At 35.9% G+C, this 25614-nt stretch overlaps 1 protein-coding gene across 8 annotated transcripts in view; it reads left to right on the top strand.

The window, feature by feature from the left end:
• Positions 1 to 25614, top strand: part of THSD7A (thrombospondin type 1 domain containing 7A) — a 283452-nt gene that overhangs the window by 173262 nt on the left and 84576 nt on the right. For 7 of the 8 annotated variants that reach the window (XM_017830347.1, XM_017830343.1, XM_017830344.1 and 4 more), the window contains 5 exons: positions 5507 to 5755; positions 7302 to 7483; positions 9241 to 9309; positions 13082 to 13237; positions 15452 to 15655. In XM_017830347.1, the coding sequence (XP_017685836.1) occupies positions 5507 to 5755; positions 7302 to 7483; positions 9241 to 9309; positions 13082 to 13237; positions 15452 to 15655 (860 nt within the window). The remainder of the gene's footprint in view (positions 1 to 5506; positions 5756 to 7301; positions 7484 to 9240; positions 9310 to 13081; positions 13238 to 15451; positions 15656 to 25614) is intronic. The other variant, XM_017830349.1, reaches the window with a different exon arrangement.

Raw genomic sequence — 25614 nt, 5'->3', positions numbered from 1 at the left:
GGAGAAGAACTCTATAAAGGGCAGTGCAAAGATTCAGCTTGTCTTTAGGAAGTCTGTAAGCTGTAGTTTGCTGGAAAACCAGAGAGTATCTTGGGAGAGTGTGATCAAATACTTGTTGTCTTTCTATTTTTGCCCTCATCTGCTACTGCCAAGAAAGGTTTCAGACTGCATGGATTATTAGTTAGAACCCCTCAGCCATTCTGATGCTGCTGTTCATCTCTTCTCATTAACTCTTCTTTGTAGTTATGAGTCCAGTATGATACAGAGGAAACACCAGCAGTAGTAGTACTGTAGTTGTACAAGTTATGTATGGAGTATGCTTGTGAAGTAGAGAGTCCTACTGCCTAGTTTAAAACCTATTTATTTTTTCTATTCATCCTGCATAAATTTAGAGATCGGTCCTACCCTCAAACATTGTCATGCATTTGGCTTTATGCATGCAGTATGCACAGCTTTATCTATTGCAAAAGATTAAAAGAAAAACCTTTTTCTTTCCAAGTTGAATTTGCAGTGGAAGAAATTCCAATGGTTTCTTCCATGACTTTTCTCATAACTTAAAAGACAAATTTTGAAACTGAGATTATAGATGCTCATACAGGTCATTGGCATACAAAATCAAGTTTTCCTGATTTTTAAAAACTGTAAAAGTGTTTTTAACTCTAATAGAAATTTAGGATACCTCAGAAACAATTTTTTTATCTCTCGACTAATCTAATTTTATCACACCTTTTAAAGCTTATCTTTGATTGAAGAGAGTGCTTTCAATTGCACAACTTGCTCATTTTGTACACACATACTATGGTCTAATTTGTTCTGGGCGTATGCCTCAACCTTTGTTCTCCATGTGTCTATAGCCTTAATTATCCCATAAATTACTTTGAAGTCTCCAGGTGTAAACTTCCTATCCAAAGTGATATTTAGTTTTTATTTATTGCTGTAGGAGCATAAATGAGGCTACAGAACGTGAGTAGACACAAATTGCTGACCACACATCTCCAAAAGAGGCTGAGAAGCAATTATATTCTGTAGGTTGTCCTTTGAATCAAAACTGCCTTTTTCTATGGTTTTATTTAATCTAATATCAGTCTTTGAGGTCAGAAATAGGCTTAATGTTGGCTTAATAGCAGTAGGGATCATTCATTCTCTGTGATCTTTTGTTTGGGATTGCTTTCTCTTTCTACTGCATGATTTAAGTGCCTACATACCTTAAGCTTCAGTTCCCCACTATATCTGACACTTAGGACACTGTCCTTTGAATGTTTTCACGTGATTGAGAGCAAGTTCTTGCAGACTTTACGTGTTATCCCTATGCTACTTCTTCTTGTATCCAGTCTACTCTGTTGAGTTTTAACAGCATTTTAATGCAATTCATGTGATTTTCTTTGAGCGTTCCAAGCAATTATCTGGACAAAACTGTATGGGTTGATAGTGAGGACTTATTTGCGCTTCTTGAATGGTTAACTTTGCATATAATGCATACTTAAAATGTTACTGAATGTACCCAAGGCATGGAGATGTTTGATGCAGAGTGAGTTGGGTGATATCATGAAATTAATGTTAACTGTCTGTTTTTATCTTCTGTTGTGTTACCTGCCCATTTGCCTTTTATTCTGTGAGAAGATTCCCTCAAATTAGGGTAACTAAATCAGAGGTGAAATCCATCAGAAAGTGCAGAGAAATTTACATGAAAGTAAGCTTTGTTTTCCATTATTTGTGAAGATCAAATCTGTAGCATTAGGCACCAAACCCAGAAAAAACTATTTTGTGTAAAAAAAAAACATTCCCAGGTTTTGATTAAGAACCATTCTATGCAATTTCTTTAATGAGACATTTAAAGGAAATGTGGCCAACCTTCTCAACTAATGTATTGCATATACTGAGCTTTTTAAATGGCACATGTATCTTTGAGTTAGCATTTTTATAGCATGCAGTATTAGAAACTTTAATTATGAATTTCTGTCTATATATAGTAATTTCCTCTGAAAGATATGATGAACATCTGTTTCTTCTGGTAAAACAAAGTTTCGAAATGTTTTGAAAATATTTTAAAGGTGTCAGGAATAAAAAAAAAAATTAAAATATATGTTCAAAAATTATAGGGGACTTCGGATCATCAAATTCATTCTTCCCAAATTTCTTGGGAAAGGGGTGTATGTAGAGATGCAACATGAAATTAGATTAGTTCAGTTGCTGGTAATGGGTATACATGCACTTGGGACAGGGAAAGGAATTGTAATCTGCTCTGGAAGCTACTCTATTACGTTCAAAGGGAGTGAAGCACTTCTGTAATCATTTACTTAACTGAAGAATTTTAACTGGTCTTGTTTAGAGAGATTTGTGATACTGAGTTTAAATGTGATTCTTCCCTTCCTTACTTGACCTATACTGCAACACATCCTCTCCTGCTGCCTGCAACATGAAGGAAAACTTCATAACGGCCATATGCAATTAACTCTCACTGTTTCTCTAACTTGTTCAAAGAAAACCAAGTGTTAAAAGAATAAACAGCAGCTAATTGGCTTTTGCGACACTTCTTTTGCTAATTGTAACTGTCTCTGCCCTCTCACAAAATAATGTCAGCATGTATAACAGTAAAGAGGTTGTTTGCTCGTGACTTACAGTATCAGTTACTTGGTATTTATGTAGTACTGCAAGTGGTGCATGGTTTTAATAAGAAAGTAAGGAAATAAATGGAAACTCACTCTACCTCTTGTTCTGGTTACAAGACTTAAGAACTTGTTTTATATTATATTTTAAATCGATTAGTTTTATAAGTAAATATTTGAAGTGAGACATGGTTTAACTCTATGGCTTTACTTCTGTCAGGGATCATAAATATGCAATGGAGTTACTAATTAACATGGCACAATTCTGTTTGGGTCCTCTTCACGGCCACATATGGAAATAATTAGTAACAAAAAAGATAAAAGGACCGTTCTAATTATATAAACTGTAGCAACAAGAGCTTTTATTAAAACATAATATGAGCATGATGTCAAAGGTATGCAAATGCTGAATCTGTACCACTGACCAAATAGCTCTTCATTTGAGTCCTGTGGAAGAATCTAGATCTAAATTTTTTGAAACATTTTGCATCATGATTGACAGAGGAACTTCAACATCATGGCATTCAAGATTACAGGGTACTGGAAAGTAAGAAACTTCAGGAGGTCTTTTTGCATATATAGCAATTGCAGTTTAAGGATCTGTGAAACTAAAATTTGCTGTTTAAAATTGTGGTAGTGCCTATATTGAATTCTTTGTGAATGATCTAGTAACGGAGTCTCCCTTTCTGGAGACATTCAAAACCTGGATACCCACTTATATATGTTGTACCCACTTATATATGTTACCTGCGACCCCGTCTTGGCAGGGGGATTGGACTGGATGATTTTCAGAGGTTCCTTCCAACACTAGCAATTCTGTGATTCTGTGATTTTGTGAATTTGAAACCTCTATGTTGTGGTAGAGGCTTCCTTCTTCCAGAGAAGAAAGCAGTCTCTGCAGGAAGATGTGTAGGAATTGCAGCCAGTTACAGCCAGGGATACCTTTAGGGTTGGTGAAAGTCAAGGAATACACCCAAGTTGAAGGTAACTTCAGTGAAGAAAGAGTATCTATCTATCTATCTATCTATCTATCTATCTATCTATCTATCTATCTATTTATCTATCTGTCACCTTCTNCAAATAAGTTTTGAAGCACATGCAAAAGAAGCACATGGACTCTTACACATCATGAGTTGATCTCTTCCTTTCTCACCAAAGCTACTTTGTAGTGGCAATTTTGTGCATGTTCCCTGGCAGTAAGTGTCTACAATTAAACTCAGCCCCCGTTACAGTGCAAGTTAAGAGGTTGGTTTTGTCTGCTCTCAAAGGTGTCACATTGGATAGGAACTTAGAAGGTGAGGATATTTCATCTGTTCTACAGGAGAGTTTGCAAATACTGGCCATCTTAGAAACCCCGACGAATTTATCTTTTCTCTGGTCATTAAAATGTGTCTTTGTGGGATAAATGAATCTGCATGTTTTGTCAAAGGTACAGAAACTGATCTGTTGATTTTGACAGTATTTTAGTACTGTGCCAGATGGGGCTATATGTAGGTGAAAAATTCCACTATTAAAGAATAATTTTCTAAAAATCTTTCAGTGTATTCATCCCAAACAAGATATAGTTTCTGTCCTTAAGCAGAATAAATGTTGACTATCACATGTTAGGGTTCTCCTCCCCCCCCCCAAATCCATATGTAGACCAACAGCCCACAAATTCATCGACCTCCTTTTGAACATGCTGGCACTGTCTGTCTCCACAACCAGGATCTTCTATTAGCAAGCTGTAGAATTGCTCTGTCACTTTTGCAGGAATATGCTTTCATTTATTGTGGTTTTAAATCTCCTATTAGTCTCAAGTATCCCTAGTTCTACTATTACAAAACTTTGTAAATAGCAGTTCAGAACTATGTTGAATCTATGGGTAGGGCAAAATTTTGTATAGCAACAAAATAGTAAATATTTATTATTCTGTATTGTTTTGTATTCTTTTAAAAAGAAAAAATGAGTCTTCATTTTATTGTTCATAGGACTGGTACTGAACAGAGCATTTCATTGTGCTATCTGCAGTGCCAGTAAATCCTGCCTGTTTAAGTGCTTCAGAAGCCAGATTTTTATTCCAAAAACAGATATGATAAAAAATTTAAAAAATACTTATGTTGTAATTATAATTAAGGAGATAAAGTTATGTTCACTTTAACTGTAATTTAGCTTCTCTATTTCTCATTTTTCTGTTGCTAATCAAGCTTCTAAGTAGAAATGTTAGTTTCTACTTAGAATATAATATTTGAAATGCAGAGGGATTGAGAGGGAAAAAATCTTGCTGACAACCTATGTAATATGTGAATGAAACAATCAAATGGAGAATGGAAATTAAATGATGGCCTTCGTGAGAAATAGGAAATTAAGGCTATGTGTTCAGTGCATCAGGGAAGACTCCACTTTAAGGTAGAGATCATTCCCTATTTAGTTCATGAGACATCACTGTGGCAATATACTAGCTGTTAGCAAAGTAAATGATTAGTGACTAAGCACTCAACATATTTGCCGTTGTGTTTTTTAACAAATTGTAATCTGGAAATTAAAAGAAGATGGCACTGAGCACTTTGTTCTCTTCAAAAACATCTTTAGTCATCTCTGTTATTGATCCTCCCTTACTTTATGTTCCAACAAAAAAAATTGAGTATATCTAAAACTAAAAGATAAAGCAATGAAAAATTGGTTTCTTTCCTCTGTTGTACTTCTGTAGATGTATGAAGATTTATATTTTAATTTTGATCACAGATATGGCAATACTGGTAATTTTTAACTGTAATAAATCTAATGTATATCGTTTGAGTCACTTTGACCAAAAACCTTTTTGCCTGACTTTTTGGGCTCAGTGGACATCACTTTTCCTTAGGAGTTCATGACTGTCTGTGGATGTGTGTGCTGAAAATTGTAATGCTCTCTTATTACAGCTTCTGCAAACAGGACAAGCTGCCCATTACGTTTCAGTCCTGTGTGATCACAAAGGAGTGCCAGGTGTCAGAGTGGTCAGAATGGACCCCCTGCTCCAAAACCTGCTTTGACATGACAACCCCTAAAGGGAATCGTACAAGATCACGGACCATTAAGCAGCTCCCTGTTGGCAGTGAAAGTGAATGCCCACAATTAGAAGAAGCAGAGCAGTGTATTTCCCAAGGAGATGGCGTAGCACCGTGCATTACGTAAGCTGGTTCATTTCAGTTCTCCCTATATTAAAATGAACAATTTCAATTAAGCGTACAAGGCTGGTGATGGAGTAGCAACCAAACCATTATTAAAGAAATAATAGCTATGACTTTACCTTTTTTTTTCATTGTTTGTGTATTCAGTGTTCTTGAAAGCCCAAAGCCTGCAAATTGCCCCTATTATAGTGTTATCAGTTCGTCCTCTAAATACAAACTGTAACAAGTACATTTTTTTCATTTGTTTCAGTTTTTAAAAGACGATATTTGTGCATATGCAGGCTCAGACAAGATGAAAATAAGTTAATTTTACTGATTTGTCAGTGATATTTTCCCTACATAACATTTCTAGCAGAATCATTGTTTTCTGAAATCCTTATCTGTCTGGAGACAAAATGTTGAACACAGAAGAGAGATGATAGACATCTGGTTAGCAAACAGACTGTTTTAGTGAGACTTGTATTCAGCACAAGAAAGGCATTACTGACCCCCAAATGGAAAGTGTGAGAGGATAAAAGTGACGGTAAATAAAGTTTAGGAGAAATGACAGCTAGCACTTTACGATTCAAGAGATTGCTGTAATCCTTATCAACTAATCAAGATTAATATTAAAGTCCTAACTGTGCTTTTTCTTTATCAAATTGAGAAAAGGGTCTGAAGAAATGTCATTTGATGTTAAGCATCTTTGACTGTGGTATATATTTTTCATTTAAGTGTCGAAATGTCATCTTTCCCTATCTCCAGCTACATTAGGAAACACTTTGCTTTGATTTAGCCCTAAAGTACTTGGTGGGTAGAGAATTCTGTGGCATTTCTTGTGGTTCGTAATCCCTATTGGGGTTTTAACTATGAGTCAAAGATCTTCTTTCCTGTGCATTCACTGATTAGAAAGCTCACAGCTTCTCGCCATTCATCAGTACCCAGCAGGGATGCTTCAGTACCTTAGAATGATCTTCCTCTTGACTGAGAAAAAGGAACTTACTGGAAGGTTTTTCTGTAGTAATAATAAAAAATACCATTATACTTTCACCTTGATATCTGAGAGAAACTGTCATGTCTCCTATCAAATATGAACAATGGGCTTTTGGGTAATTTTGGGGGGTTGAGTTGTTGTGGGGTTTTCCCCTCCTTTTCTGGCTCTTACATTTCTCAGCATTCACATTTCTTTGATATTTTGGCTTTAGCTTATATAAATTTTCTAACTTTAAAAATTGCTGAGAGTCACAATCTTGAAAGTGAACTTAACATGGACTATATGTCTCTATATTAAGTTTTTCTTCCCTCAAATAAAACATTTATATGTGTTTCAGAAATTGAACAGAAAAGATATTCCTAAGGAGTAATAATTTAAAAAATTAAATAATAGGAAAAATGTTCCAACCATATAAAATACGAGAGTTCATGCGCCTCTGTGTGCAAGAAATTGTGGTGCTCAGACCTTTTTGGAAATTAATAAAGCTACTCAGGTGTTTCAGCTTGTGTAAATGAATGCTGTGTAAAATGGCTTCATGATTTCAAAAGACCCAATTAACCAAATTTGATACAGGTATGGTTGGCGGACCACAGAGTGGACAGAATGCCGTGTCGATCCTCTCCTTAGCCAACAGGACAAGAGGCGAGGAAACCAGACGGCGCTGTGCGGAGGTGGCATTCAAACCAGAGAAATGTACTGTGTGCAAGCTAATGAAAATCTCCTCTCCTACCTAAATACCCTCAAGGATAAAGAAGGTAAATTTGATTCAATTGCATTTGAATTAGTGTGAAATCAGAGCATGTCAGCATTCCAGAGCTCCTTGACAGCCATTGTCTTCTTCCATGAGTGCCTTCTTACTTTGTGAGTTACTGCTATTTTCGAATTCAGATGAAAATGCTTAATTGACGTAGCAGAGATTTCATTCTCTGTGCTGCAGATTTAGCTTCCTAGCTACAAATTACTCTATCTTAATACCTGCTGAAAACTACTGTCTTATATAAAGGATGTCTCTCAGTAAGAAAGAGCATGAGAAGGTGTGTCAGAAATCCTAGATTTGGTTCCTTCATCTGCTGTAAATTTCTTTTGTATCCTTCAGCTGCGTGATGAACTTGTGCTCTTTGGTGTGTGGATGGAATATGTCAATTCTGGCGTGTAAGCTCAATATAGAAAAATGTAAAAATATGATTGTGTTTCATTCTCAAGAAATTGATTTTTTTTCTTCTTTTCTTGATTTGTCCAAGTTCTTACGTGGCTTTCAGAACTTCAAGCCAATATAATTTCATCGGTTTATTTCCCTAACTGAAAGAGAGAAGAGATTATTCCTTGTCACTGTTACAGCTTGTACAGCTTCTTAAGAAAAAAGTGAATAGCTTAGCAGACAAAATCTTCAATTCCTCTGGTAATATACGTACTTTAGAACAACACTTGATTAGTTTATGTTACATCTACTACTGCATGCTAATGCAGCACTATAGATTTAGAAATCAGTGAATTAAGCTAAATGCATTTAGCTTTTTAATTGTTTTATCCTCTTCTGCACCTGTTTCATACAAACACACATTATTAATAATAAAAAAATAAATAAATGCAGCCACATACTTCAGGAAAAACAACATCATTGTACAAGTCCTGTGTAATACACCATTTAGACCTGGGTTGGCCAAACTGCAGGCTGGTGAGGTTTCTGCTGTGGTTTAAAGGTACTCTCAAACTTGCCGTAGAGGTAGAGTTTGTGGGGAATATTAATGCCAACAACCATTTCAGCATGATTACTGGGATCAGTAGCAGTGAGCTACTGAGCATTATGAGCTCCATGGGCCCTGCATCTGTATTTATAAAAGAAGAAGCTTTCAAGCCTCTTCGTTTAATGAAAATCAGCTTCTGCCCAAGGGCTTTTAGTAAATCGCCTCTGTGGAACAAAGTTTAGATGCCCCTGCAATAGTGTGAATGAGGAAAACCTCCCAGCTAAGGGGAAGTAACAATAAAACCAGTGGCAGCTTACTGTTCAGAATGATGATTAGGATTTTGGTAGGCTGTGAAGTCTTGCCGGCTTAGGCGGGTGTGAAATCTACCCTTATCAGACTGTGACAGGAATACGCAGAGCCCATCAGGAGGTAATCTCTGCAGGCCCTGGAAAGCTGATTAAAATGTAACTAGTCTTTGGATGCATAAACATGAGAACAGTTTTTCAAGAGCTCAAACTGAGGGTGAAGTGGGTCTTAGTTTAAAAAGAAGCTCTGGGCTGTTTCCATATTAGGGGGCAGATTTTCGGAAGAGCTGCTGCTTCACTCATCCTCCCTCCATTTCCCCTCATAGAAACATACTCATAGAAAACTAAAAGTAATTTGAGGATGGAAAAAGGCCAGGTAACACAGCCACCAGATTTAGCTGTGGGGAAACGCCTTCATTTCAGTGTAGTTTGCGGTTGATGATAGGGAATGCTGTCTGCGTAAGGCTGCTTTAAAAACCTCCGTTCTCATATACTCATGGTGGCGTTTCCCTGTTATTTCAGAAAGTCAGTCACAGAGCAAGTCGAAGGCTAGTGCTGCACCTCTGCTATCAATCACTTTTGAAATAACAGGTAGGTAAATTAAGGCCTCTGTCTCAGCCTTTTGATTAAAAGCATGCAAAGGAGGCAACGTCCCTTTTGGGAGACCTTGTTGGCTATGTGTGTATAATTAACATGTTTATGGAGCTCTGGAATATTTAAATGGATTCATGCATTCTCAGGAAATTTCAGGTCAGTTTGAAAGTGATAGGCCCAAACTCAAACTAATGATGATGAGCCTGCTGGGATGCTGGGACAGTTTCCTGCTCCACTCCTTTCAATTCTGAACTCTGGGAATCATTTTGCAGCTTTCATCATATCAGCTGTTTCCAATCCCTTCTGTAGATTCAAAACACTGAGTTAGGGCTCCAGTAGGAATTTGAACTTTTAATACTTAGCTGAACCAGAATCCCTCATGGCATTAAGGTCGGAAGGAAGAAGAAGGAGTATTGTATGCAGTAATTAAGCAGGTGGGAATCAAGTTTCATGGAGACCACTGTCATTCTGCCATTTACTTGACACTGACTTAAATAGTTTCATCTCTGTTCACCTCAATTGGTTTAGTCATGAAGTTTCTCTCACTGTAAGATGGGGTGGATTTTGTCATCTTTTTTGGAGTACCTTTAAAACCCTCGATGTAGAATAAGAATGGGAAGAAAGTTCCTTTACGGTCATAAATTTATTCTACATCTGCAAACACAGTCATTGCTGTAATAAACACGGGAGAACTGCATACATGCATGGAATTGTTCTGTTTCTTAGACCATCAGGTTCTGAATTATCTAATGAATTTTTAAAATAGATTTCAACGTTATAGGAAATGAGAAGAACGTGAATTCTTTAATTGTTGGTCAATTAATGTGTTTTGGGCTTGGGTTTTTTAAGTGTGGAGAAATTTCCTATGAAACCAGCGTGACAAATAACCAGAAAGAGAAATATGAAGTTGTGTCTGCTTACACTGATGCAGTCACACACAAATACACTCTCTTTGCCAGCCTGGTCATTACTGGGCACTAGTCTCTTGAGGGTTTCTAGAGAAGGATGGGGAGTTTGCGATCTTGATAAATGTAACAAATGCATAAGAACAGAACTGTTCTTTTTCTTTTCAGCCCTTTATAAAATGAAGTAATTCGAGGAGGTGTTTTACAAGGCTATAAAATATATTCAGCTAAAGTTTCCTAATATAGCAGATAATTTGAGGACACAAAAATTGAACCTTATTTTGGTTTTTAGGTCACTACTCTCAAACTTGAAATTTATTGAAAACTGAATCTAATTTTTTAGTTAGACAGAAGGAGAAAGAGATTATCAAAATGCATTCACTTTTCTCTCCATTCTCGGCCCAAAATTTGGTCAAATTTCACATAGATCTTGTAGTATTACACACGGTCTAATCAGCTTTCAGCATCACTTCCAAGTTAAAAAGGAACAATCCTTATTGCTGCCGCAAGCGAGTATGAAAGGACAGAGATGAGACAAGGTTTTAAACTGTAAATTTCTGTGTCCAGAATCATTGTCTCTCAGTGTCTTTGATAAACAGTAAGCATCAAATCTGAGCTCATTTATACGTTTTTCATACTGAAAGAAATCCATTTAAATTGATAGGAGCAAGATGGTTATAAGATACCAAGGCAAGGCTGTTTTCTTATTTTACTGTCATCTCAAAGACAGAATTCTGAGTAATCCTGATTGAATGGATCCTTAATGCTCCATGATGAAAACACTATTTTTAAATAACCTGAAAGATAGCTTATCTATCCTACTGTTGAATTCTTTTGTTTTAAAAGCAATATATCATAGATCTGTTAGCAGACATTTGTACATCACTTATGGTATAAAAGCAACATTTCAAAAACATTTTGGCATATTTAGAGATTTATTGATACCTGTGATATGAAAAACCTACTATTTAAAGCTTCCTAAGGAAAGATCTTTGTTATTTTTCTAAGTAACATCCCCTGAACTAGTGTGATGGTAAGTCCTTTATCCAGATGCAGACTGGAGATGAAGCATGGCATTCCTCAGAATATGTTCTCTGTTCCCTGAAGCAAGGCTGCGTCTCAGGGGTGTAATTGACCCTTAATTTCAATTGTCTCACTTGGGTAATTCCCTGATTAAATCAAGGTTAAAAAAGTACAGATAGGAATTACTTACTGGTTTTCTTTTTTTATTAGAAAATATTCAATACAAACTCAATTACAGGCAAATTATTTTTATTTATATCCATTTTCTATACAAAATATGCATGTTATGTTGATTATCATGCATGTTAGATGTGAATGTCAAACTTACTGTAAAATTCAATGTTCTATCATAAAATCTAATTCCAACATAGCATTAGGCAAATGTTGGAATATTTGGTTTTGTATTATTTTGTGTTGAGAGATTGGTGAACTGGAGGCAGTAATGTTGAAGGACTATGTGACATCTTCACGCCTTCATTATGTGGAGCAACACAGTGTAAAACTGCACCAAAGGAGGCAATGTGGGAAATCAGAATAGGGGGAGGATTTTTCATTCCCTTTTCCCCTTAAAAAAGTGAGAATTGAATGTTTTTTCTGTAACTGAAAGATCACCTACTTAGAAAGTCTGAAGAGAAAGACACACACACACAATTTCTACAAGTGAGACCACACTTTAACAACTTGGTGTTTACTTTCACATTATATCAGTTGTTATTGATCTCATCTTTCAGAAGGATATTTTGTCATATTCTGAACTTTTTCCATCAGAGAACTCTTTCCATCAAAAGAAATTATTTGTAGTGGTGGCGGCAAAAAATTAATGAGGTAACCTTCCTGTGGAAAAAAAAGTGCTGAGAGAGTAGAATGAGAGTGTTTTAAGTTAAGGAATAGCATGTCTTTTCAATCAACCAATGTGATTTAATGTGGCAGACTTCACTTTGCCTGCTAGCAGATATTCTCTGCTTAGTGCAATATTTTTTCAAGTCCTGAATTATGAAAGATAATTAAAGTCTTGCTTGCAATAAAATGGTACATTTTGAGTTAGAGTTCTGCACCTTACTCTGGCATCTTTTAGAGTTGTATTATTTGTATGACCTGAGAAGTCAAAGATTAAAGTATGTAAGGAGGAGGGTGATTTTGGCCTGGCTTATTGATCTTTAAAGAGCAGAAGAATCTGCTTTCAGATGTGTCTTTATAGATTAATAATACTTTAATGAAAAAATAAATTATGCCGTTTTAATTATCTTGAATATATTATGTATATATATTTATAGTATATGCAAACCATATATATTTGAAACAAAGCCTGTCTTGAACTAAAGCTTCTACTGCACAAATCTTATTGCTGAGTATGCATTTTATGGTCTTTAGAGTAAAAAAAACCAATTTTTTTGGTAATTTTAGCTTGTTTCAAATTATAGCTTAAAAATAATCTTTTAAAAATTAATTAACCAGGCCTTTGAAGTTATAGTATCATATACTATATATATATACAAAAGTGCAAAGAGATTTATACAGCTTTTTTTTCAGTTTCTTAAGAAAAGAAGTAGTAAGATACAGGACATAATTAACACAGCGTGCACAGCGAAAAATCATTGTAGTAGCATAATTTATCCCTTAAATGAAAGGACTAGTCCAAGAAGATGCTGCAATATCTACAGTCTCCCTGACTCCACACAATCGGATTTGACTCTGTTCATGCAGAGAGTAAACTGACTTCTGTTTCATTTTTTCAAAGTGGGCATTTTCCCGTCACTTCTGATAGCAGCCTTTCTGATTGAAGGATGGTTCTGTCCACGTAAAACTGACATGTGAGAAATGTTTTTACTTTGTTTTGACAGCTTCGAGGCCGGTAGACCGTAAACTGTGTACAGCGCCTCTTCCCAGCACCTCCCAGCTGTGCCATATTCCCTGTCCTACAGAATGTGAGACCTCAGCATGGTCAGCCTGGGGACCATGCACCTATGAAAACTGTGACGACCCTCAGGCCAAGAAGGGTATGTAAAAGTTTAGCAGATCCTTTTAATGGTGATTAATATTCCTAAGTCACTAGGAACCTCTGGCTATGCAAGCATGCTAAGTTTTGTGCCAAGAAGTGTATATTCAGTGTATATTCAGAAGTGTATATTCTGAGAATCAGAATTGAATTAGGACTATATTTAACATTACTGTTACACCAAAGCTGGCAAAAATGTAGCCTGTTTACTAAACTCTCAAGATCAGTTTGGGTTTTTACAGGGCGATTCCCGTTTCAAGCCTTTCTCTCAGACTGAAAGGGATATAGTTTGTCTGTGTGTTCAAATCACAGTTCTGGCACTGTCTTGAAAAGAGGACAGAGGCAGCCTTTGAGTTATGTAGTGTCCAAGTGACTCAAAGATTTACAGTTCAGTAATAGCTTAAGGATTCACCATTAGACCGTAAAGCATGATCTGGCAAGGAAATGGGACCATTCATTGTTGGTACGTGACACTGTTTTACTGATGACATATGTGCTGGTTTCAATTTCAGCATGTTTTACAGCTTATTCCCATGCAGAACAGATTGTAGTAACCTGACATCAAAATAGGAAAGCAAGAATACAATGACAGGGACCTCATGTTAGAAGTCTGTGGGTTCCTGGCTATAAATGAGAAAAACTGGCCTAGTTATTGCTGCAATGTGATTATCTGACAAAAGCTGGGAATACAGACTTGGTTCCTTGATTAAAAACAGCAGTAAGAAAGGGCAGCTACATATGTCCACTTGAAGGAGCAACTGTGATTAGTATGTTAGTTTAGTTCTGGCATACTGCTAGCTACACTTCTGTGTGGACAGCAAAAATGCAAGTTTTGCAAAGCTGTTTTGCAGAACTCTGACCCAACCTTGATCAATTCAAGAAGGAAAAAGCAATTCAGTGTGTAAGCCTATTGGATTAAGTCTTCTCTGAGTATAGCTGTTAAGTAGTCTGTTTTTTCTGCTTCTGTTCCATCACTGAAAGATTTGCTACGTTTTGGGGGGGTAAAGTTTGGGTTTGTGAGACTGATTTGGACATCTGCCTAAAGAAAACATATTAGGATGTACATTATGCAAGCCTTTATTCCTGCACACATGAGCAGGGATCTTTTCTCAACTGCCAATGTTTTCCTTGTGTCTGGAAATTCTTACATTTTATTTTATAATTGCATTGACAGTTCTTCTGAGAGAATGATGTAAAAGTTGTACAGACACTCCCACTTTTAGCAGCATGTCTTTCTACATGTTTCCGGATCACTTGCCTCCTTTGTTGCTGTAGAGATTGGAGTTCTTTATTTTTGAAATTATATCAGCCTTTTGTGTCAGACTTGCTAAACCATTTGCTCATAATTTGGCTGATCTCTTCAGTTTAGAAAAAAACCTTCACACAAACAACAATGGAAGATACATGGAAATGTATTTTTAAAGTAATATTTATTATAATTAAATTAAGAAGCATGTCCTCAAACAAAGAATCAGTTCTTGTGTTTGACAACCCTCCTGTTTAGTTTGTGTTCTGATAGAAATGAAAGAGTTATATGTAGCATTTTATAAACAATATCTGTATAATACTAACCTGCCTAAATATTGATATAAAAGAGACTGTAGAAAGAAACAAACCATTGCCAAAGTTAAAAATATTCCAATCAGATAGAAACTATAGAAAGTTATTACATGAGAAACTATTTTTTGAATCCATTCAATTTGGTTAGGCTGTTCTGACTATATGTAGTCTGGCTTTTTCAACATGCTATCCTGAAAGTAGGAGAGGGGGTTGCTCTTGGTCACTAACATTGACCTGGCAGATGACACACTGTATAAAGGCCCATCAGTTTCTCCATCTCAAAATGAATTTGGGTAGTCTTAAGGAAATTTGTAAATGCTTTCAAAGGAATATTGTGATGTTTATTACTGAAAATTTGTCCATAGGACTTCTTGTTTTTATTTCTATGCCTTTGTTTTTCTCACAATGTAGTCTTTTTATTCTTCTATTTTATTTTGGGGAGTTGGAGCAGGAATGTAGTGTTTATAAGCTGATTTCATTTGGTAATCCGTCCCTATTGGAAGGTACCTGAGAAGAAAACAAACAATATATTTGAGAAATGGCAGCCCAGCAATCTAGTCGAGATTTATTAAATGAGATGGATCTGTACACATAGATAAAAAAATGCTTCACTTTGCCTTTTAGAATTGAATTGTTATTTTCATGGACTTTTCAGGCTTTAAACTAAGGAAACGTCGCATCACCAATGAGCCTACAGGAGGAACAGGAAACTGCCCTCACCTGCTAGAAGCCATCCCATGTGAAGAGCCCTCATGCTATGACTGGAGAATCACAGGGCTGGAGGAATGCATTCCCGACAATGAAAAGCCATGTGGCCCTGGTACACAGGTTCCTGTTGTCGTCTGTGTCAACAGTGATGGTAAGATGCTTTTTCCTGCAGTCCACACCAACTAGAGTGAAGATACTAATATGTAGTCCAAAAGGGTAGCAGCTTTTGTTCTAAGCTTTCTTGATCCTTAAAACCAAGAGGTCTAGAATAGAGATAAATGTCCTTTAGTACTGGTTAGGAAGGGAAAGACCTCTGGTTGCTCTAGGATCAAGCTCCTTCATCTACACGCTGTAGGTTTTCAAAGCTAAATGAAGAGACTTTGAGAAAATTAATAGAAAACGGCTATTGTTCATCAGTAGATCAAACTCATGCCTGCAGTGGCGTGACTGAATTCCCTGATGTAATCCCACTAACAAAGCTGATCCTCTCTGTCCAGAAACAAATAAAGTGTGAGTAAAGTGAGATGCATTGCAGTAAGTATAGCTGGAAGAAAAATAATAATGTGTTTATTAAAAAGCATGGTTTGATGTGTGTTATGGAGTTGGGTTGACAGTCTGAGCTGTCTTGCTTCTACAAAAGGTCAAAAAATACCTCCATTATTCAATTATCTTCTGTGAGAGAAAACAGATTTTGCATGACATAGTCATAAAAGCCAATTTTGAAAGCTGCTTACAGAATACTTTAATCTACAGAAGATTTATGAATTACTGTTGCAAGAATATTCCTTATTCATTAGTGATATTATAGTCTGGAGCAGCATATAAATCAAAATAATTTTACTGACTGCAGTGTAGTATGGTAGTAGGCTTCTAACTCCCTACAGAAGATTAAGTAAGAGGATACATCTGATGAGTGTTAACAGCTGCACAAAATATTTTGAAATTAAATTGATCAGAAGTAATAAAAACTGATTATAGAGATATTTAAATCTTGGGATTTCATGCTGAAGAATTTAGGTCATAACTGAGTTTTGGGGCTTAAATTGAAAAGCTTAGATTTAGAGTGTAAGCTTTATTTTTCTGCATACACCTAAGGGAACTGGTAACAATTTTTACAGTTCAGAAAGAGATTAGGCTAAAATTACAATACTGAATCTACTATATTTTTTGTCCTTATCTCAAAAAATTTCCCTTTGCAATGTAATAATTTCTTGGCAACAACACTGAAACTATTGGCAGTCTTGTTTGCATATGTTTTTGGATGAAAAATGGCATTTTCCTTATAAATGAAAGTGTTTCCTAAATAACTGTGATTTTTTTCTCTTTTTTTTAATAGCAAAAAAAATTGATCTGTAAAAAAAAGAAAGTGTTGGGTATTTTTGTTTGTTTTGCTTTACTAGATTTGGTTAGTTTGGTTTAGCTTTTTTCTTTTTTTGAGGAGGGGTATTTTCTCATGTGTTACCTAATTGCTTACTAAATTGTAATATAGCAATTTATATTGACTGTAACTTATTGTATATTTTGAACATGCAATTGAGCCACTACACTTTGAGATATCTTTTAAGTATATGGCATTTTCTGTTGAAAACTCACAGGATTTGCTCTCTGTGCTGCATGGGCTTTGGTTTTGGCCAAATTTGACTTTGAAGACTCGTGATTTTTTTTTTTTTCACTCACAGTAGTAATCTTTGTCTCTCTGTCTTTCTGAGTTATATGGCATTATACATTGCCTATGTCAGCAATCTTCCCCAGAAGAAGTCAGGCTTTGACCATATGCCTGTCAGTGTTTAAAATTTGAAGAGTTGTGGGCATAGTTTCAAAGAAAGGAGAAAACAAATTGCAATTATGGCTTGTTTTGCAAAGATCCAATCACCCACAAAGATACATGTTGAATATCTTTCGAAAGAGTGCAAAAGCAATAAAGAGTAATGTAGTGGATTGCCCCAGCTTTTCTTTGAATCCCTTCTCTTAGTAAACAATATTCTGTGTACTTCACCAGTAATACCAAGTATCTTTTGCTTAGGTCTCTCCTGAGAAAGATTAGCATGATGTAGTAGAGTCAAAGTGCAAAGTAAGGACCCACCAACCTCATCATTCTCTCCCTCCAAACTGTCTCTTCTCAAGCATCTCCTTTGTCTCCCACAGCACACCAACCCCCTAAAAAACCTGCAGGCAACTCTTAAATACTTCTCTAAATACCCACTGCCACCTCTTCCTAGGTAGTTCCCATCTAGTACTTTGGCATCCTACCCCTGCAGTCAACAGAATAACCATGGTATCCCTCAACAAAAACTTGTTGCAGGCGTCTAAATTCTGCTCTGCAAAATACAAGAGAGCAACACTTTGCATTCAGGCAGGTTTGGCTTCAAGCCCTACATCTGCAGGGTAGTTTGCAGTAAAATAAAGTTTGGAGAATGCTACTCTTCCATTGTCTAAACATCATGGTTTAAATTACTCATCCCAAGAAATTTGTGATATTCTGTGTTCTTTGAGCATTTCTTGGAGAAGACTGCATTGACTGTCGGTTAAAGACTGTGCCTCAATTAACAGGATACATAATCTATATAATAATCATGTGTTGCTATAATTTTGATCTAAATAGCACACAGGGAATTTCATTTAGTTTTACATGTAAAAATGACTCTGAAGAGAAATAGTGTGGGGAAAGCATTAATTTTTGCCTAAGTTTGCTATGTTACTCAAACTGAACCAATCTTTGCCTAACAATATTCTCTTCATTCTCTCAAGAGCTTTTTTATTATTATTATTAATGAGCCTATCTTAAAGTGCCTGGATAGGAAAGGTTGGATTGAGGGGACCTAAGTGTATTAAAATAAAAGTTTATTTTCCCCTTGGCTTCTGCTTTATAAAATGAAAAATGCTGGTGGTATATATTTGAGAGTAAGCATTGTACTCTAAAGTACTGCTTTAACAACATAAACTCTACACTGATTAGCATCTTCTCTTCCTGTGCACTGTTCCATCGTTCTATATGTTTGAAGCATAATCAGTTGGGATAACGTGTCTTGACCTGGATGTTTTACTTCACAATTAGAATTAAGCAACAGTGTTTGTGAGATTGTTTCATATAATTGGAATGAGCTTCTCTCTTCAATTAGGTGTATAGATAAGAGTCATTACAGCCTTTGAGACAATAGCAAACAATAGATTATCCTCCTGTCTCATTGCTGGAGGCCTGTGATTGTCATTCTCTTTCCACAGCGGATGGCAGTAATCAGAATTTTCATTCAGGCTGAAAAAAATATGACAGTCAGTACCCCAGGTTGTCATTGCAGAGGCTATAATGAACTTTGATGTATTTTATTATATAAAAGGAACTTCAGTCTTTTACTGTGGAAAGAACCTTTTCAGAATAATTTTCCAGGAAATTTCATGAAGGAGATCCCTTAGGTGAAAAGAACACCTTTCAGTTGTGGCAACTCCCAGACTGGTCAGAAACTGATCAGAATTCCTCCACTGTATACATAATTTTAATAAGTAGAGAGCTGTTGCTAGTGTTGCATTCTACAGATTAACTTTGAATAATGACAGAATGATTTTTTAAAAATAAATTGTTATCCATCTTTTTTTATATATGCAAGGCACACACACAGGTATGTACATATTATCTATTATAAGCATTTTAATACAGTTCAGAAGAGTGGTTTTAGAACAGATGAATTTGCTCTGTTTCTCTATAGCTATGAAAATTTATGAAGAATATAGTTTCAAAAATATTTCTGTATTATTTGAAGTCTATAGTAAGAAAGCTGGCCACTTCCACACTTCGTTAACAGACACATTAGTGCCAATCCTATGTAAATAGGGCAAACTAATTTCTGACATAAAAATCCACTAAATTAACTAATGCTGAAAATACCTACAAAATGCTCATTTCATTCATTTTTGGTTTTATCTTTGGACTGAAATCTGTAGCACAGGTACTAGCAGTGGCTGTAGTGTCAGTAGTGTGATTCTGATCCTCACAGTCGACTGAAATGACTTGCTCATTTTGTAAGAATATGCAAATAATAAATTGCTTTACAGCCTTTATGATATAGTGGACTTTGTGTGACTGTATGTGCTACTCTGGATAAAATAGAAGGGCAGTTTTCTTCCAGATCTTGGTCAAGCTCACTAATTGTTGGGTTAGAGCTAGCTTGACAGGGGATGGGCAGGAGTGGATGTGCTGCCATCTTCTGTATCCCAGCTGTGAGAGAAACTCACCTTAGAAGAGGGAGCCATGGCAACAGCAAGGCTCTCCGTGTATATGTAAATTCCTGCAACTCTTTGAAGTAGCAAAATTGTTCCGGAAGTTGTCTAGACAGAGGTGCATGCTGATGTAGCTGAGTGGCACGAGCTCTTTTCTGGCACCTGGATGGATGTGGGTGACACAGGTCTGGTCTTCCTGAGACTGAAGCGCTAATTCAAACCACCGCTGACATTAATATATTCTCATGTAAATGGGTGTGTTTTACCCATTTTGCAATTTTAGAGGATAAAACAGTGGTGTCGGTAGTTAATTAGAAGATATAGAAGGTAGAGTAGTCTGTTTTGTTCAGATACATTTCAAAACAATTAGTTTAGCTACTTTGTCTGGAGCTGAAGCACTCTACTGACCAAAATGGAACAGAGCACATTTCCAGGGTATGTTTCATTTATTTTGTGTTTATTCTCATCTATTGAGACTGGCTGAAGACACCGTACTTCAGTCATATGAGTGTCCTATATGTTTTATTTGCCTTATTGTTGTTTTTTAGATTTAGACATATTTATTTCTGAAATATTTCTTCTCTTCCTTTTGTTGAATTTCACTTTGAAGTAAATCTTATAAAATTTCTTCATGTAGTTTAAATTTTCTTCTGTTATTCCCTGATCAATATCTCTATTTTCTGTATTAATTTTTTGCTTATGGCTTTATATCATCTTAAAATAGGCAGTTCATGAAACATGTAGAATAAATTTCAGGAAAACTGAAGATTGGCTGGTGCAACAACTTTTATTTGAAATATTTTGGCTGTTTTAGGAATTGGCTCTTTTGGTATACTTATGGCTCGAATCAAATATATGCTAAATGAATAGCTGCTGGTCTTCATTTGTTCAATTGATCTGGGCTTAAGTATTTTATAGGTGTGCCCAAATATAAAGATCCTACTTTTTCTGCCATTTTTAATGTGTGGCTATATGCATTAAATGAAGAAACCATCAGACTGGTTGGATTTTTTGACGAGTATTTAGGAATGAAAATACTACTTCCTGTCACTTTACGACTTAGTTCTTTAAAAAGAACAAAGAGCCAGATTCAAATTCAGATTACATTGAATTATTCAGTTAATCCTATAACAAAACCCAGATCAAAATCTGGTCAATGCTCCACAGTCAATTAGTAGAAAAATACAGTAGTTAATGACTACTTTCAGCTTTGCCTTATACTTACAGGAACTTGATTATATAGGCATTAGTCATCATTTCCCAATATTTATTACCTAGCTAATATCATAACAGAACTGCTTTAAACTGTTCTTTGCTGTCGAGAGCTTTTTGGATGACCATCTGAGGCATTTAAATCAAATGTCACATGTACAGTTTTTTCATCTTTGTAAACACATAGGCTATGAAATTTAAAACCAAGTCTTTCCATCCTTTCCTTTAATTTTTCTGCTTACATAAAAAGATATTTAATGATTTTATCAGATGTTTGGTGTATGTAAACATTTCTTACTGAGAATAAAATACAGTCAGTTTAAAGGACCTTAAAATTGATACTCTCCTTATGTTTCAGAGCACTAGATTTTTAAGGCTTTTAATTTTTTTACAAGATTTACTTTATTTACTATAAAGGAATATAAGGAAAAACTAGTCCACAGTACTGCTTAAAATATCTCATTCAAATCTCAGAAAGTTTGATAATTGATAATTCTTCTGTCAATAAAAGGTCACCTTTAATTGGTAACACCAATTCCTTTTAGTCTCTCATCTTGACATTAGGAGGGTGGGCATGTCACTATTGAGTTTCATATAAGAATGGGTGCTTTTAGTATTTATGTAACATGAAGTGATTAAATTATATGGAATGAATTAAATACATCACTTTCTTTGTCCATGCCTTTAACAGTTGCCCTATAATTTGATGTGATGATTTCAATTAAAGTGATGAGTAGAATGTAACTATGTTTCATCCGCATAGTTCAGTAAACAATTATCCCTAATGACAGTGCAATAGACCTTTGTTTCCAATTTATCATATATTTTTGAAGACAGAGTTGCAGTTGTTATGGACAATGCCTACAGAGACATTAATGTCCATAAATAATATAATTAAGTTAAAAATGAGTGGGCCAACTTAATTACCAAAATCCTTTTCTCATGTCGTAGATCATAACTTGACTGTCTGGTCAGATAAGTTCAGTGTGTTTTGGCCTGTTTACTTCTAAAATATACTACAACACCTTTGCAGAGAGGCTGCACTGATCTAAGATTTATTGGACTTCTAGGAGTAGAAGTTGATGTAGTGGGAAGTGCAAATGTTTTGAAAATGTACCAGAGAGTGCAATTACATGTTTTATATTATGCATACTCTTAGTAACTTGCTTTTGTTTGTGATGGCACAACCAGTACGATGCTGCAATACCTGCTTGTGGGTAAATTAAGAGGGGGGATTTTGAAACATACATTTTGATTTAAGTAGCATTCTGCAATGCAGGAACTCAGTTCTGATTAGACTCCAAGCTTCATCATGGTAACAACTCAGAGGGGAATAATTGTAGATACATTTTAAAACAATTGGGGTTTTTTAGGAAGGTCAGTTTAATGCTTTACAGTATTTCAATTTGTTACTTCAAATTATGCTGTTATGAAAACAGAAATAGAAAGGAGTTTATGGAATTATGGATGGATTGTAAAACTGGATTTATAGACCCAGTATTGAACTTTGGTTTTGGATTTGTATGTCAAGGTGTTAACTCCCTAGAACAGACGGAGAAAATACTTGAAATATTTTTACAAAACATATTTAGAAGAGATAATATTACATCTAATACTGTTATATATTAAAAAAAATTGCTACATATTATATTACACAGTACTAGTCATTAATCTTTGTGATAAAAGTATCGTCTCATTAGATTTGATGGGAGTCAGTTTTCCATCTGAGAGAAAAAAGTTGCACAGGCAATATTTTCCAACAACCTGCATGCTAATGGTACATTTTCTAAATAAATGTTATCAAATTTCAAAGCCGTGAAACTAGTGTGTTGATAAATGGTGACAATTAAAACACAGTCATGAGCTAGTCATGTTGAGCCAGCATAAATAACAATTTTATTCTCAGTACTTCCAGCCTTAAGCAGCTCATTATCTGACATTTCTTACAGATCATAATTTGTGTTGAGAACTGATTAATAAAAAACCACTCTTACCTGCCAAAAATATTTCATTTCACAAGATAACTGTTCCAGTGGCAATTCAGAGCCTTAAGATGTTATCTGTGTCATTTTGCAATTCTTGCAACTCCTGTGCACTGCACGAACACTTTCCACTGAATACTTCAGAAACTTCAAACTAAAATATGCCCAGCCACAATGATTACTTGGAATCAGGGCAAACAACTGAGAATACCAGTCTCTCCAGTGTTCCCAGTGATTTGTTCCAGATTTTGAGGTGCAGGTAGTCTGTGACTCTACATAGCTGAAACAGTAGTTTCAGTAGTAGAGGGAAAGGAATAGATTTGTACCTGGGATTCGGTGAAAAGGGGGATGGAAGACAAGAGGAAGAAACTGGTTGTGACCAAGCAGTGAAGTTAAGAACTGGGGAAAGGTGGGATTTTACCCTGGTTTCCAGGACAATTTACCGAGACCAAGTAAATTATAAAATGTCTCTACATGACAGGGATAAGGAATGAATTTCGTGAGGGATTTAGTCTCTTAACGGTCAGGCCAAGTGAGGATTTGACAAGCAGCTGGGGACAATTTGGCAGGACTGGGTGAAAGGGACAGTGAGGTGGCAGACTGGGATTCGTGTCTAAAAAAAATAAGGCTGGATAAGAAGAGAGAGAACGGGGAAGAAAGAGGGAAATGCATAACTTCTGGAGCTGGAGCATTATAGTCTGCTGCTGCTTTTGCCTCATGAGGTCACCAGGCATTGCACAGCGTTGTCCAGCATCAGTGTAACACCCATGGCAGAAGTACTATTTTTCATTTGGCTTCTCTTTTAAAGTAGAAAATTGGAAAGAAATATTATGTCAAAATTAAGTATTTTAGCTTGCAAAAGCAAGCCTTCAAACATCAGGAAATTAAAATGATTTGTCTGGTCCTTATGCGAATGTGTCAAATGGAAGTACTTAATTATCTGAGTGTGCAAACGTGGCATTTTCCCCCCAGAACCTACTAATTTGTGATACAGATATATCTATCTCCTTTGGCGATTAAGTGGGCATTTTGTCGTAATGAATACAACATCTTTGATAAAGCTAGCCTTAGTTTTCTCATTCTTCAGGGTTTATTTTTGCTCCACTTTTGTTCGGTATCAGCGTGGTGGGTGTGGCTGAGCTGGAATTTATTTCCCCATAGTAGCCCTCACAGTGCTGTGCTCTGCATTGGTAGCTAGAGGTTTGTTGATAACACACCCATGTTTTGGCTACTGCTGTAACATTCCTTCTTCAATCGAGGGCGAGATCTGAGATCCTGGGAGGGGACACAAGTAGGCCAACTGACCCACACTGACCAAGGGGATATTTCATACCATGTGACGTCAACCCAGATATAAAAGTTAAGGCAAGGAGCAGGACCGGAGGCACTCATTGTCTCTGATGGCTGCCGTGTGCTCGAGTCCTGCTTCTCAGAGAAGTGGCTGACCATCGATGCTTATGAGAAGTAGAGATTAACTGCTGGCTTCTGCTTTGTGTGCACGCACGCTGCTTTTGCTTTTGCTTGGATAAATATAAACTGTCTTATTGCAACCCACGATTTGCGTTGTTTTCTTTTCCTACCTTACTCTCTCCCCTGTCCAGTTGGGAAGGGGAGGGACAGAGCAGCTGGGTGGGCACCTGTCATTATGCCAAAGTGAACCCACCACAGTCAGCCAAATATAATATAAACCCATCACATCTTGAGTGTTCTGAAAATAACACTGTATTAGTGGGTGTCTGATAGTCATGACAGAAAGATCTTAGCAAAAAATACCAATTCTGTTTTAATAACACTTTGAATTAGTATGTGGTAAATAAAACATAGCCCTGTGCCTTGAACAAAGAGAATAAAACTAAAAATACCAAATATCATTAAGGAGTTTCCAATCTGTGAACTGAAGGAGGAAGGGACCCAGTGGAAAAATAAGCATGTGATTATGCAATTAAAAAGCCTGCGTTATATGAAGGCAACTTCAATTCTGACATTTACTCTTGTTTGCTTTCTTGACATAGTTTTGGGGGTAATTTATTGATTAACTATATAAATCTTTCCCTAGGAATTATCAGATGTTTGTGTTTCATTTTACTGATATTAGACATAATTTACTGGTAGTGATAGTATTTTATAAATAGCAAATTGCTGCATTAGTGTTTTCCAGAGAAAAGATATTAAGCAAAAACTATATTAAATCTTTTGTTCTGAGGGTCTCAGAATGGATTTTTTTAATTATTGCTGTTATTTATTTATTATTGTTTATTATTTATTTATTGTTATTCATTATTTTATTATTTTATTGTTATTTAAAGAGAGGGAAAGAAGAATTACACTAGCTAGAAGCATCTAATATATTAAAGAAGGCTTCTAGAAAACCAGTGATGTCCTTCCAGTAGGGAAAGGGAATCCTGTTTCCAGGAAACAATTTATTTCTTTGAGTAACTGTAAATCTATAATGAAATCTCTCAGATTTCTGTGACTTTAGGACATTAGCTTGTATAACTTATTAACAAAGTAAGAAAGTTGTAATGTCCCTATATATTGCAAATGTGCTCCTGTTATTTCTGATTTAGTTAAGACAAAGTTATTATATTTCCTTAATTTAGCATATATAAGATGTAATGGTATTTACCTCTGGCTGCTTTCCTTACATCTCTTTCTCTGAATCTATATGCTGAGAGGATTGAAGAATGGAAAAGTCAAAAGGATG

The sequence above is a fragment of the Lepidothrix coronata genome, unplaced genomic scaffold (genome assembly GCF_001604755.1).
Source record: "Lepidothrix coronata isolate B3197 unplaced genomic scaffold, Lepidothrix_coronata-1.0 Scaffold177, whole genome shotgun sequence".
Lineage (NCBI taxonomy): Eukaryota > Metazoa > Chordata > Aves > Passeriformes > Pipridae > Lepidothrix > Lepidothrix coronata.
Note: the sequence above shows the minus strand (reverse complement) of the source record. Positions and strands in the feature narration are given on the sequence as shown.